The following is a 15,300-nucleotide window of genomic DNA, read 5'->3' on the forward strand; positions in this document are numbered from 1 at the left end:
GAGCTGCTATGAAATTAAATGCATCTTCATCGTGTATATGATGATAAATGTTCATTGTTGAAATCTTAACTCCTCCCTCTTCTGATAAGGGAAGAAATTTGAAAATACAGAGATGTTTGGCCAGTACCCACTTCAGGTTAATGGCTTCAAAGATCTACATGAGTGCCTAGAAGCTGCCATGATAGAAGGGGAAATTGAATCCTTGCACTCAGAAAATTCTGGGAAGTCCGGCCAGGAGGTGAGTGATATGCTTAGACTTCTAGAGACATTGGTAACCGTTTCCATGAAGCTGACCTAGTTGAAAATATAGATGGCACAAATGCTAGTCATTTTGGCAGGTCATTTATTTACGCTGATAAGACTTGCCCACTTTCATCTCAGATATTTTTTGGATAACCACCAGTTTGGAAAATACTTAAACATGGTAGCTCAAGAGAGGAAATGTTTAGCTGGAAACATTTGAATTAATTCAATAAATGAGTTGATCTAAATTAGTACATTCCAACAGGTTCTACGGTTTATCTTTCGCCACAGAACTGGAAAGGTGATCTGGATTTAGATTATGCTTGCTCTTGGCAACCCAGTAAACTTTATGCTTGAGTGATTCATTGCATCAAGCTATGTCAGTTAACTTATGCAATACATCTCCTATCCAGGAGGAAGGAAATACAGCTTATTCTTAGACTTAGAGTGTCATCTTCAGGTAGTGGTTCTTACACCACAAAAATTCCATACTGCCCTGGTAGAAATACGTTATGAGAGTAAATAACAGGATCTTCCACTTGTCAACAGTATGACAAAATAGGACTGGATTGTTGGCTATCTAGGGGTGTTCATACATTTATGCCTTGCAGATGGTGGATTTATGTCATGTTAATATATGGGCCTAAACATTCTAAAATTTTAGAATTGACAGCAAGGCAGAGTTTGGGTAAAGATTTCACTACTTTGCATGTATTCAGATGAAGAAACATCTCTTGCACTTGACTTTTAAGTTTTAGAAGATACAATTCTTTGCTACAAAACCAAATTCTGGCATTTTAAAATGGAGTGGAGAACACTTCCACTTTTAATGAAGGAAGCTAAAAAAATAATAATTGTATCTTCTCACTCAACCTTGTACTTATAAAGCTTTCCTACTTGGAGAAGATGTGAGAATCAGTTTTATAAAATGAGTTTTCCTTGTGAATAGGAGGTTATTTCTCAGGTATGTCTAGAAATCTTTCCAGAACTATTGGGCTTTCTTTGTAGATAACATCATTTTGTGTTTTTCATTTTTTTTTATTTTTTGTCCTGATCTTCTCTAAGGTTCTAGGATAACATCTTTCCCAAAGAGTTTCTCAATGCAAAGTTCAGCCTAGTGAGTTGGAATAAAGAGAACAGATCTGTTCATTTTCTAGAAAAGCAGACACTACAAAATTATATGCATCTGACACATTTTGATTATTATATGCCAAGGTCAGTAGTTTGGATTAAATACATGAATAAAGCAAAGATAGTGTGCAATGCTTTTCCAAATTTTCATATAGGAAAATAAGCTATTTTTGGATTTTAATCAACTTTATTTTTTGCACTACATCTCAGTTCACAGAATTATCAGTGGTAGTAAATAAACTTTAAAAAGTAATTATGATGTTGGAATACATTGCTGTACAGTTACCAATTACCAGCAATTCCAAAATGCCATCAGATTTTAAATCAAAGGAAAACATTTAATTAAATGTGAATGTAGTGATCGCACTATTACAGTGCTTATAAAGTGAGCCCTAAAAAAATTCTTAGCTTGAAGAAGGCGAGAAAGAAAGAGACTATTTTAGAAGAAAGCCTAACAGCAGCGAGTTTGTCTCAGTGCTTGATGTAGTGGGTACACAAGCCTTAATGTAACTCAACTTGTGTGGTTTCAATTTCTATAGATCTTTATGATCCCCCAGAGCAGCATTGTTTTCAGCATATGCTGAACAGACCTCTTGGCATTATACTAGAACCTGATAATATATATTCCTTGTTTGACCTAAAGTAAATATTTTATTTATTTTTTAGATATACAACTGTAAAAGATGCACCATGGAAAGTTTACTTTGATTTATTCCCTAAAATACCTCCCCCCCCACTTGAATAATTAGAGTCGAAAGGCATATTCCTTAACAATTCACTCTTTTTTGTGTTTGTTTTTTCCTCAGCACTGGTTTACTGAACTTCCTCCTGTCTTAACCTTTGAGCTTTCAAGATTTGAATTCAATCAGGCTTTGGGAAGACCAGAGAAGATACACAACAAATTAGAATTCCCTCAAGTTCTATACCTAGACAGGTACAGAAGCTTATGTAATAGTATATTGCAAAAGATTACGGACAATAATTATAATGTGTAGATAGTAGCAGCCAGTTATCTGACATGTTAACTTTTTAGCTTCTACCCAATGAAAAGTTTTTACAGCTCCCCATGTGGAAATGATAGAAGTCAATCCTATGCATGTTTTGTCAGAACTAAATCCTGTTGTGACCAGTGGAGCTTCCCGCAGATAATTGTCCATAGGGTTACACTGTATATATGAACCAAAGCCACAGCTTTGAGACTTTTGTAAGTGCAGGAGTTGAATATATTAAATAAATAAGGCTGAATATCAGCTATATAATAAAATGCACTTCCAGAATCAGTGAGGTGAAAACATTTATATTGTTTTCTTTTCCCGAGTGTGAGCTTTAACTCATATTTTGTTCTCAAATATGGCATTTAATGTTTTTATAACAGGTTTTTTATGGCAGTAATATATTCCTTCATCTACAAATAGATGAATATTGTAAATATGTTGTCATTAATACAAAGATGTTCATCCTACATCTGCTGTGGCTTCTAATTACATAGTTTGCACTGTTAATATCGTAGTTAGACTTGAATTCATAAAACTTTCTGATCCACTTCAGCGCAAGCTGTGTGCCTCAGGGGAACAAATAGATTCAAGGTACAGGAAGCTGATGCTCAAGATAGAGGTTGGTGATACCAAATTGTGGCATCTGGCTTGCCTAACAGACTTAGCTACATTCAGGGTGAGTCTCAGGGCAAGACTCAGCATCACACAAGCAGACACAGTGAGACTTCTCCTTCCTTTCTACCTACCCCCTTTAGACCTTGCCCTTCCCCAAATCTTCCCCAGAGGGTTGAGACACATTCCAGAAAATATTTGCGAAGGGCATCAGCGAATGGGGAGAGACAGGGAAAGACCCATTATGTCCACTGGCCTCGAGGCTCACCCACAATGTGCACGTCAGAAATAGTTGTGATATCTTCTTCAGATAAGGTATAGTAGATGATGACAGGCAGATGATGGTTCTTACCCTATTGTCTATTCTGCACCTCTCTACACTTGGTAGAATTAAGCAGTATCATTAGCTATCTTGAACCTTCAGGATAAAATAGAACGGTAGGTCATAGCACAGTTCTCAGCAATAGGTGCTTGGAAATAAGCCACAATGAGCACGATAAGGTTTACTCCCAGGTCAGTGTGAATAGGATTGCAGCTTGTGGTAACATTCCTAATGCCAGGGGAAGGAGGGAGCTTCCTAAAATTTATAAAAGTTTATATGTACATAACTTTTTTTCATGATTAGTAGCCAGTTATTCAGGCAACAAGAAAACAGTCTTGAATATCTTTCTATGAAAGTCTGTAATATCAAAATATTGTTAATATTGTTAAATTATTACAAGAAAGTGTTCAGATGCTATGTGCTCCTGTTACTGAAATGCAACACTGAGAAATTTGTTCTCTGTTGACAGATATATGCACAAAAACAGAGAAATTACACGAATAAAGCGGGAAGAAATAAAAAGACTCAAAGAATACCTCACAATATTGCAGCAGAGACTAGAACGGTAATATGTTTTTTAAAATTCTGATATTAATAGTCATGATAAATTTCAGATATACAAATTGGAACCTGTTTTGCCCTTATATTATTATTTCCCCAGAATTTCTTTCATTTTGCCTTTATTTTATTCTACTTTTTTCTAGAGTCATAAGAAATAGGTAAAGTGGTCTTTTATTGAAAGTGGATTTTCCCCATAGTAGTGAAACCACAGGAAACTGTGTTATACCAAGTCAGATCACTGTCCAGTTTGTCTCAATATTCTATAGGATGCATAGGTATTTGTGTGCACTGACTTCCAAGTGGTCCAGGCCTATTGCAACCATGGTAGACAGAAGAGTTTGCTGGCATAAAAATCAGCCAGAATTACTCTCAAAACACTATATACACTTGGTGGCCGGCCAGCACACAATCACCCAAATTAGACTCTTGCAAGGCAGAGAGCCTAAAAGCTCTTTTCGCACCAGGGTTTTCCCTCACAGAAAGAGCTTTGAACCTCTCCATCCTATGTGTGGCGCAAGGTCCACTTGGCCCACCTGCTCCAGAAAGGTAGTAATAGTCACAAAGGGGCGATTCTGGGGTCATTCTAGCTATATGCAAGTTCAGCTTTACGCACAGTGTGCAGAGCCTAACCCTGTGCAAGCTGCAAGTCATCCATAGCAGATGAAATAACTTCAACTCTTTCTTACAGTTACACTGTAAATGTAGAATATGAAGCATGTGTTTTGGAGATATTTGAGCATGTAATGAGGGTATTAATATGTTTTGGCAGATACTTAAGCTACGGTTCCGGTCCTAAGAGATTTCCCCTGGTAGATGTCCTACAGTATGCTCTGGAGTTTGCATCAAGTAAGCCAGTTTGTACGTCTCCTATTGAGGATCTTAATACTAGTGCTCTCCCTAGTGGTACTTTGTCGACACAGGCAATACCAAGGTAAAAAATGCATCACATGTGTTCAGTCTTTCTAATTATGATTTGCTTAGCTGAAGTTAATTAATCAATTAATGACCAAATAACTATTTTTTTAAAAAATACTTGAAATTATTTATTTATGCTCCTGCATTTAAATTTTACCTCTCATCGGTCATGAAACCCATGTAGTTCCCATGCAGTCACCTATCCAGGCACTGACCAGATCCAAACCTGCTTAGTTTCTCCAGGTGATGCTGACTGCATGTACCTTTAGACCTTGTATGGAGCCATTTGGGAAAATACTCCATGGTTTGCACAGCTTTGTATCACAAAGCCATGTGAGATACCTAGAATCTCACTTTAAGCAACTTAATTGTGTACAAATGAGGTGGTTTTACACTGGTTTTGTTATTTGCCTTATATCTTTTCTTAAATGCTATTTAAGAAAAATGTATTTATTAACATGTATTCCAGAAAATAATTCATTAGTGAAAAATAAAAGACATTGGCACAATCGATGAGACATGAGGTTTGATATCAAAAGCTCTTAAGACTAGGAGAGGGCCCAAGTCCCACATACTACTTACTCTAGAGGAGTTGATGTGAGAGGTGGTCGTCTGATTTATAGGCATAATTGGGGGTACGGGAGAACAAAATGTATAAGTTCTTGTTTTCATACCCCCAGATTTTCTGTCAGATTTCAGACATTGTGTTCTGTGAAGGCCGTCTTTTAAAGATGGCTTGGAACTGCATTAATTTCAGAATCCAGAGGCCTTTTTGTCAGCGTGTAGTATCTTTTGAGATAATATATTGATTCAGTTGCTTAGATTGAACGTTTTATCTTTCCAACAAATGTAGCACAACAGAACAACAGGGGCCTTCTACAGATACACAAAGCACATCGCCTGCACAGCGGTCGGTAATACACAAGCCATTCACACAATCTCGGATTCCACCAGACCTGCCAATGCACCCAGCACCAAGACACATAACTGAAGAGGAGCTTTCAGTCCTTGAGGGATGTTTACATCGTTGGAGGACAGAAGTAGAAAATGACACTAGAGGTACTGGTTGGGAAGTTTGGCCAAGGCCAAGGGATTACCAGGGTCTTCACTCTTTTCTGGAGCTTAGACGATGCCTTATCCAAAGCACTTGTTTTAGAGAAGCTCAGGTTGGCAGGCCGGAGCCATTGCTTTCCCCGGTCTAGCTTAGAGCATGACAGGGGCTTGAGCTTAAGCCCCATAGTCTAGTTGATGCTCAGTATTATATTGAATGTGACACTCTGCTCCTCCCGTCTCTGAAAAGGGATGGAGTTGGCAAGTGTCATTTGGGTTGCTTGCCAAGGCAGGCAAAATTTGCTGGCAGTGGCTGTAACATCCAGCAATTTTCTTTTTTTTTCTTCTGACTTGGTACTTGGCAAAGTATAGGTAGTTTTGATTACATGGAAGCAGTTTTTATGTTTAAGCTATGCAGTCTGTCCTGCACAATTGGGGAAGGCAAGCAGTCAGTAAATGGTTGCCAGGTAAACCACTGTCCATCTAAGTCTTATGGGTGATCTGTAAAGCTCTAACCAGTAGATCTCATTTTTATATATGGGAAGAGCTGTTCGACAGTGGAATTTGCTGCCAAGGAGTGTGGTGGAGTCTCCTTCTTTGGAGGTCTTTAAGCAGGGGCTTGACAACCATAAGTCAGGAGTGCTCTGATGGTGTTTTCTGCTTGGCAGGGGGTTGGACTCGATGGCCCTTGTGGTCTCTTCCAACTCTATGATTCTATGATTCTATGATGTTTGACATTGTTGGGAGATTTGGGCAAAGCTCTCGAGGGAGAGAATATATTTCATGGTCAGTACCTGAATGAATTAAAATTTCTTCTAAAATGCAGGAGGAAGTGATGAGTCATAATTATTTGGCATGTAAATGCTTCTCTGGGCCTCCTATGGAAGAAAGGATGGAATATTAATTTTATTAGTAGTAGTAGCCAGTAGTGGAATAATTGTGTTTATCTGTAGAAATGTGAATTTTCATATTGGAGGGAATGACTTCATTTTCCTTTCGTCTTAGATTTGCAAGAAAGCATAGCTAGAATACAGCGGACAATTGAGTTAATGTACACTGACAAATCAATGGTGCAGGTAAGTATCATTTCCATATGAAAGAATTTATTACCATAATATATCAATAATACTGACCAGCTGCTTATTTTATAAGAGTTTACATCAGGTTCTCAGCCATCCTTTCACTGTATAACATCTTGGAGGTCCCGGGCCTCAAGGAGGTTAGACTGGCTTCGACCTCCCATTCTGGTGGAACGCTCTGTTGCAGGAGACCAGGGCCCTGCGGGACTTCACATCTTTCCGCGGGGCCTGCAGGATGGAGCTGTTCCGCCAGGCCTTTGGTCAGGGCTCAGTCTGACCCCTCTCCTTTTACAAGACCCTGCATATAAGTGGCCTCTCTAACTCTTCTCACCAGCTCATACAAATAGCTGAGCCTGATGAGTACTTAAGGTTCCCAACCCCTATAGTTATAGTTACAATTTGCAGGTAGCCATCTGATCTTATTTTGATTTTAATCCAATTTTAAGCTGTATTTCAATCAATTGCTGAATTTTATGTCTTAATGTATTATATATATTTTCATGTTAGCTGCCCTGAGCCCAGTTGTGGCCAGGGAGGGTGGGATATAAATAAAATTTATTATTATTCTTCAAAGTTTTTTCTAAGATATGAAAATGCCTAGAGCTTTTTCAACATTAGACAGGAGCTACTCTCTTATGATTGGTTAACATGAAAAGTTGTATACATAAGCCTGAGACTTGAAACTTTTCTCTGCTGAGCATACAGCCTCCATGCTGGAGCTATGTGTAAACTGGTCTAGCCAGTGAAGATGCATTGAACAGGAACTGTATTTCACACAGCCCTTTTGCTTTGTAGTCTAAATTGCTTCTTCACCCTTGTTTTAGGTAGATCACAACAGTTGTCTTGAAGCGGAAGATCAGCAATCTGTTTCAGTTCCTTTGAATCACTGTCATGCCCATTCTTTTTCTTTACTTTCCCCTTGAAATTGGCTATTTTAGATACAGAAAGCATAACAGGGAGAACTTGAGACCTATAAAGCTTGCAATTTGTGGACGTGGGGAGCAAGTTAATGCATTCACACATTTTAGTTGACCCATGTTAAACTTCTTTTCAGTTGAGCATAACTGCAGCTCAAACTTGAACAACTTGCTTTCCTGTAACATACATACTTTATCATTTGTGTACTCAAATCCTATGCATACTTAAGAGAACTACCTGAGTAGCTGTTAATGTGGAAACGATTCTGCTAAATTGTGACAAAGTTCAGAATGACAGTGGAAGAAACTAGTCACTCATATTTCCTTTAATCCAGAGCAGGTAGAAGTGAGCAGGTAAAGCTGGATGCCAAGTACTTTTTGGAATTGATGAGAAGAAACCATTTTTACACGAGCTTTGTTTTTCTGTTTGATAAGCCTGATTAAATCCTTATTCCTGTCTGCTTTTTATTCTTCATCCTTTTTGCTAATTATTGTGACCTAACTTCCCTATTTCCTGTTGATTTTATTTTACTTAGGTTCCGTATCGGTTACATGCAGTATTAGTTCATGAAGGACAGGCTAATGCAGGACACTACTGGGCATATATCTATGACAGTTACCAAAGGAGGTGGATGAAGTACAATGATATTTCTGTTACAAAGTCTACTTGGGAAGAGCTTGAACGTGACTCATTTGGCGGATACCGGAACGCAAGTGCTTACTGCTTAATGTATATCAATGATAAAGAACCATTTTTGATACAAGGTAATATTACAGTGATATGAAATGCTGAATTTGAGTTTTGTTGATTATATTTAATGTCTCCCACAAGGCACTCTGCTTTGCAAATTGGACACATACATGTAATTAGGTGGCTGGGTTGGAATTTCGTTCTTGAGTTTTAACAGGCTTACTATAAAGTAAATACCAAAGGAAGTGGCAAGGGATTTTTAGTGGTGGATGAGGAGGGGTGTTGGAAACTTCCCATGTCCATCTGCAATTCTCTTCCCCTTTCCCACCACTTTTATCCATCTGACCGGCAAATAAACCTAAGAACTATCAGCTGGGATAAAAGTAGCTGGAGAAAATCAGGTTGCAGAGGAGAAGGTGAAGGGAGGCACAGGGAACAGGGGACTGCAGTAGGAAGCTTAAGTACCCCATTTCCTGCCGGATGTTTTTTTCCTCTTGATGTTTTACATGCCAGTAAATATAGGGTTGGATCTGTCATCTAACTAATGGCGTGATAATAAATGATAGCACAGTTGCATTGCTGTAAAAGGTACAATGATACAACTTTTTAGTGCCCTCCCCCCATTTTTTAAACAAGGAGGTGAAACTTATTTTACTAAAGATCCTGAGCTAACTCCTTTGTGAAACTGATTGAAATACTTGGTTTTAAATGTTTTGTAAAAGAATTTGTGCATGCTTTCATGGTTTTATTTAACACATGAAACACATCATATGCTGTTACAGAGGAATTCAACAAGGAAACAGGGCTTATGGTTGTTGGAATGGAAACGTTACCTCCTGATCTAAGAGATTATGTCAAAGAAGACAATAAGCGTTTTGAAAAAGAGCTGGAAGATTGGGATGCACAGATTGCTGTGAAAGCACAAGACAAAACATTAACATCCCCAACACCCGGGGTGCCTATGCCTTCCACTACCCCAGGTCAGTAAAGAAAGCAGCTTCTGTAAGGCTTTCTCTTCTGTTAGGGGGTTAAATTATTGATTATTCAAGACCTGCAAAGGCACTACAGCTCATAAGCAACCAGCAACTCCCCAACCCTGTAGATGGAAGGAAAGGAGACACATCAGTTGGACCACGAGCAAACAGACAAATGTAGATAAAGGCATTTAATTATTTAGCAAGAAAAATTAACAAATACCCTTCTCACACACCTTAAAGAGCTTAAAAACCTCTCACAAGGTTGGTGAATTTAAAAGCTAATTTAAATGTATACTTCCCTTTCTCCTCCTAGCAAGTAGAATCAGAGAATGAGAGCATACATAAACCTGTTAAACAAAGAATGTCCAGTGCACGAGTCCTAAACAGTTCTAGAAGTGTCCCCAGTTATCACGATGTATTGCTGCTGTTTATCGTCTCTTTTCAGTAGCTGCTTAAGCTTCTGTTGTGAGAGGTAAACATCATACTGATAACATTAATGTAGGATATCATTCCTTTTCGTTTTGTCAAGTTTGCAATACAGTTGTTGTTTTTTTTAACACTACAAAAAAATGAAGTTTGCAATACAGTTAATCATACAGTTAGTATTGACCCATTGAAAGCAGTAAACTTAACCTAATCAGAAAAGAGTGGACTTAAGTAACATTGTACCTAATTGTAACATTGTAACGTTGTGATATATTGTGCATGTATTTATAACACAAAATATTTACCTTCCCCACCCACTTCCTGCTTCAAGGAGAAGAACCTGAATATTTGGAACAACCCTCAAGGACTGATGTTTCAAAGCAATTGAAAGAAGATTCTGTACGAGCAATCACAAAAGCATTCACTGAACAAGAGGATAAGAATCCTGAAGCTATTATGCATTTGGTAAGAAAGGCAAAATATCTGCCTTCTTTATATGCAAAAGATTTATAAGAGTTATACCTGACTTTGGTAAACTGCTTAGCGGTTTTATTTATAATCAAGTTGTAGAGAAACTTTGTTAAATAAGATTGTACTCCTGTACCCATTTGTCTAACAATTAGGATTTGCTAAAGGTCTTTGTGTTCACTTTTCTGTCCGAAAAGTTTCAGTGTTGTGATACTTGTGCATATTACACAATGAAGTCCATCTCTTATATGTTCTGTGTTGAAAGAGTGTTCCATTTCAGGAGATGAGTGCTTTATCTGCAGAAGCCTATTTAAACTACTTTTCCAGAAGGAAACGTGCTGATACCAGGGGAAACTGTTACGCATTAATAACTTTTAAGTGTCATCAAAAAATTTCTTCTAGTTTCTGGAAAAAACAAGAAATTGCCTTATATCTCCAAGTTTCACCCTGATTTTATTTGACTTGCGGTATAATTCATTACTTTTTAACAGAACACTTTCTTGCTTAGCAGTAAACCAATTATTTAACTGTTACACTTTTCATGCTCTCATACTCTAAGTGTATTTACAATTTACTGAGGCCATAGCAATTTACATTTTCATATGATCAAGAACATTGGTAGGCAAACTAAGGCCCGGGGACTGGATCCGGCCCAGTCGACTTCTAAATCCAGCCCGCGGACGGTCCGGGAATCGGCATGTTTTTACATGAGTAGAATGTGTCCTTTTATTTAAAATGCATCTCTGGGTTATTTGTGGGGCATAGGAATTTGTTCATTTTTATTTATTTTTTTCAAAATATAGTCCGGCCCCCCACAAGGTCTGAGGAACAGTGGACTGCCCTCCTGCTTAAAAAGTTTGCTGACCCCTGATTAAGAAGCTTCTGAGACAGTGAAAAATACTGTTGTTTTGACTGACAAATTTCTGACATTTTCCCAGTCAAGCATTCACCTCTGAACATCCATTTAAAATGATATCTTCAGTCCAAAAGGAATGTCATTTTGATGTTTCAGAACTTAAGAGGCGGCCGTTTTAACTTACGGTACAGCAATCTAAGGTCACTCTTGACAGCTCCTGCAGCCTCGCTGCTTGCTACATTATACACCAAGGCAACTTGTTTTTAATAAGTATATGCTTGTCCAGCTACAGACCGTGAGTGTCTTGAAACGTAAATGTTTTTATGCAGACATGAATTTTGCGTTTGGAGAAAATGTGTGTAGCTGTTTGTAAACAGCAGCCTGCATTCATTTTGCTACAAATAGGCAGCCAGAAATAAACACACTTGTTGCACTTCACAAGTGACAGTTGTGTATACTTTTTTATGCCCTTGCCCCTCATTTGAAGGCTACCTTTGTAATAAGAAAAACAGTGTATAATCAAACTGTTTAAACTTCCTACATGGATTGGGTATTAATCCCTGGGCTATAATTCAGTTTAGATTTTAGATTTTGTTCCATGAACTCAGTGGGAATTTAATTGTCCAAAGTTTATGGGGAGTAGAATAAGATGCAGTATGTCCACATGGGGAAATCGGGCCCAAATCTTCATGCATCTTTTGTTGCCAGCTTACAGCTTGAATTGGGTCTTTCTCACCATTCTGTCTGAATTGGGTGTGGCTGTGCGGGTGCTAATCCAGTGCTTGGAGACAGTAATGGGCTGGATGAGAGCCATTAAACAGTGATTGAATCCCTACAAAATGAAGGCACTGTTAAGGGGCAGTTCCCATGTCTGGTAAGTGGGGAGATACTGTGAATCCAGTACAGCACCCCATTTATGGAACCCCTTACCTCTGGAGATATAAGTGTCAACAGTTGATCAGTTTCAGTGCCCTCTTAAAAGACACCCTGAAACCCTTTCACCCAATAATTTCTATTTTTTACGCTTACATGGTGTTTGACTTGTTTTCTCCTCGGCTATATTTTGTATTCTGCTGACAGTTGTGTATTATGTGGGTTTTAATTACAGTTGTTAAACTGCTTTTACTGTATGTTTTGCTGTGTAAAACACACTAGGGATTTTATGAAAAGCAGTATATAAATGAAAAAAACACCACATTATTTATAAATTACCTCACCTGATCGTTTCCAGGCTAAGAAGAGAGAAAGCATAATAAGGCTGTCCATGTAAATGAGTATAAAGTATATGTAACCAACTGTGTTGGCCTTAACTTTTGGTTTTAAACTGTTTACTTGAAAATAAGAGCAGAGATTCTAAAAAATATTTATATATTTTAAAAGGAAAATAAGATTTTGCTAGTATTCTCAGAACAATCTAAAGCCTGTCATGTTTTCATTTCCCCCCTCACAGAATTCTGATAGTGCCCCAGATCCAACAGCTTCTAAACAGAAAGTTGTAGAGGTGGCGATTCCTGATGTAGGGACTTATGTCATTGAGTCAGAGGAGGGAGGTTATGACGATGAGGTACCACCTTCACCGTAATCACATGTTTCTGCACCTTTCATGTGCTGCAGACAGCTGCCTGATGAGTGGTCTTTGGCATGCTTGCACATGGTTGCACTTACCTAAACACTTAACCAAGTCTCAGCTGATTTTTCTGCAATTTGTCAAATCATCAAGAATTGATAGAGGCTGCTTCTCTCTTGTTTTTGCACGGTGTGAAATAGATAAATTTGACGAAGATCATTTGTTCTGAGCGTTTTTAAGCATCATGTTTAGATTCTCCATAGTAACTGAAGACTAAGCAAGTAATTTTGGTGGCAGACCTGTGGCCCTCCAGATGTCACAAGACTACATCTCTCGTCCCCGATCATGGACCATGCTGGCTGGGGATGATGGGAGTTGGAGTACAGCCACATCCAGTGGGCCACAGGTTAGGCATCACTGTTTTGATTTTTATAAAAGGGATGCCCTGATTGGAAGTGCCCTATGAGTTTGAGCTGCTCTTACTATGAATAATCTATTGGGAATTTACTTAGCGCTGTGCACATGTTAAAAACAGTACAGTTGCTGCTTGCGGGCCTACAATCTAAAAGACATGGCACAAAGGAAAGGTAGATGGGGAGGAAAGCAAGTGCATTCAGGTCCCAGTTCTCAAATGTTATGCAGTATTTTTAATGAGCAGATTAAATGGAAAGAGTTCAGGGAGAGAAACTAAACTGGAAGCTGGTCTCGGCAGAGCTGATGGAGTAGCCCTGCAGTTCCCATTGAAAGGCCTAGAAACCAGTACTCACTGTTTTATATGCCACAGTTTAAATGATGGGGATATTTAGTGACAGCTTCAACTAACATGACCCCAGTGCATCCACAGAAGCACCAGGCAAGAACAGGCCCTGGCAGGAAGAAGCCACATTCTGGGCCACCGCCACCTGTGTGTGGTTTGTTTGTTTTTTGCCTTTTGGATCCATAGGGCTACTAGTCCAGCAAACTAAATATGACATAATAGGCATCACTGAAACCTGGTGGGATAAGTCCCACAATTGGAATGTAATAATGGAGGGATACAATCTATTTCAGAGAAACAGACCAGACAAGAAAGGAGGAGGAGTGGCGTTATATGTCAGGGATGTGTATACCTGTGAAGAGATCCAAGATTTAGAACCTCAAAGCCAAAGTGAGAGCATTTGGGTCAAAATTAAGGGAGAGAAGAATAACAGTGACCTCATTGTGGGAGTTTACTATAGATCCCCAAGCCAAACGGAGGACATAGATGATGCCTTCCTGGAACAGATAGCCAAGCATGCAAAAGGAAGGGAGATAGTAGTAATGGGGGACTTCAATTACCCAGATATTTGTTGGATGTCAAACTCAGCCAAGAGCATAAGGTCAAACAGATTCCTCACTGGCCTTGCAGACAACTTCATTGTCCAGAAAGTGGGAGAAGCAACAAGAGGAACAGCCATTTTAGATCTGGTCCTAACCAATGTTGATGACCTGGTTAGTGGGGTAGAAGTGGAAGGATCATTAGGCGCGAGTGATCATGCTCTTCTGACGTTTACTATACAGCGGAAAGGAGCAGCCAAGCATACTAGGACTCAATTTCTTGACTTTAAGAAAGCCGACTTCATAAAACTTAGGGAAGTGCTGGGTGAGATCCCATGGACAGTAATACTAAAAGGAAAGGGAGTTCATGATGGCTGGGAGTTTGTTAAGAGGGAGATAGTAAAAGCACAACTTCAGGCAATACCAATGAGACGCAAACATGGAAGGTGCCTAAAGAAGCCAGGGTGGCTATCTAAAGAACTTTTAACTGAGGTAAGATTTAAAAAGGATGTGTACAAAAAACGGAAAAGGCGGGAAACCACCAAAGAGGAATTCAAACAAATAGGCAGCACGTGTAGACACAAAGTCAGAAAAGCTAAAGCACAGAATGAACTCAGGCTTGCTAGAGAGGTTAAAAGCAACAAAAAAGACTTTTATGGGTATGTTCGTAGCAAAAGGAAGAACAAAGAAACAGTGGGGTCACTCAGAGGAGAAGATGGTGAAATGCAAACAGGGGACACAGAAAGGGCTGAACTCCTCAATGCCTTCTTTGCCTCAGTCTTCTCCGATAAAGAAAACAATGCCCGACCTGAAGAATTTGGAGCAAATGATTCAGCAGAGGAAACACAGCCCAGAATAACTAAGGAGATAGTACAAGAATACTTGGCTAGTCTAGATGTATTCAAGTCTCCAGGGCCAGATGAACTGCATCCAAGAGTATTAAAAAGAACTGGCAGATGTGATCTCAGAACCACTGGCAGTCATCTTTGAGAATTCCTGGGAAACAGGCGAAGTCCCGGCAGACTGGAGGAGGGCAAATGTTGTCCCTATTTTCAAAAAGGGGAAAAGAGAGGACCCAAATAATTACCGCCCAGTCAGTCTGACATCAATACCAGGGAAGATTCTGGAGCAGATCATTAAGCAAACAGTCTGTGAGCACCTAGAAAGGAATGCTGTGATCACCAATAGTCAGCA

The 15,300-nt window shown here is 39.0% G+C and overlaps 1 protein-coding gene across 3 annotated transcripts in view; it reads left to right on the forward strand.

Moving 5' to 3' along the window:
- The window catches only part of USP25 (ubiquitin specific peptidase 25), a 60,587-nt gene that overhangs the window by 33,385 nt on the left and 11,902 nt on the right, over window positions 1–15,300 (forward strand). For 2 of the 3 annotated variants that reach the window (XM_081858452.1, XM_081858453.1), the window contains exons 10-19: window positions 90–238; window positions 2,181–2,308; window positions 3,773–3,868; window positions 4,634–4,795; window positions 5,633–5,838; window positions 6,835–6,905; window positions 8,362–8,590; window positions 9,299–9,496; window positions 10,251–10,384; window positions 12,694–12,807. In XM_081858452.1, coding sequence (XP_081714578.1) covers window positions 90–238; window positions 2,181–2,308; window positions 3,773–3,868; window positions 4,634–4,795; window positions 5,633–5,838; window positions 6,835–6,905; window positions 8,362–8,590; window positions 9,299–9,496; window positions 10,251–10,384; window positions 12,694–12,807 — 1,487 coding nt within the window. The remainder of the gene's footprint in view (window positions 1–89; window positions 239–2,180; window positions 2,309–3,772; window positions 3,869–4,633; window positions 4,796–5,632; window positions 5,839–6,834; window positions 6,906–8,361; window positions 8,591–9,298; window positions 9,497–10,250; window positions 10,385–12,693; window positions 12,808–15,300) is intronic. The other variant, XM_081858454.1, reaches the window with a different exon arrangement.

This window comes from Podarcis erhardii (assembly GCF_964252035.2).
Source record: "Podarcis erhardii genome assembly, chromosome: 4".
In the NCBI taxonomy this organism is placed as follows: domain Eukaryota; kingdom Metazoa; phylum Chordata; class Lepidosauria; order Squamata; family Lacertidae; genus Podarcis; species Podarcis erhardii.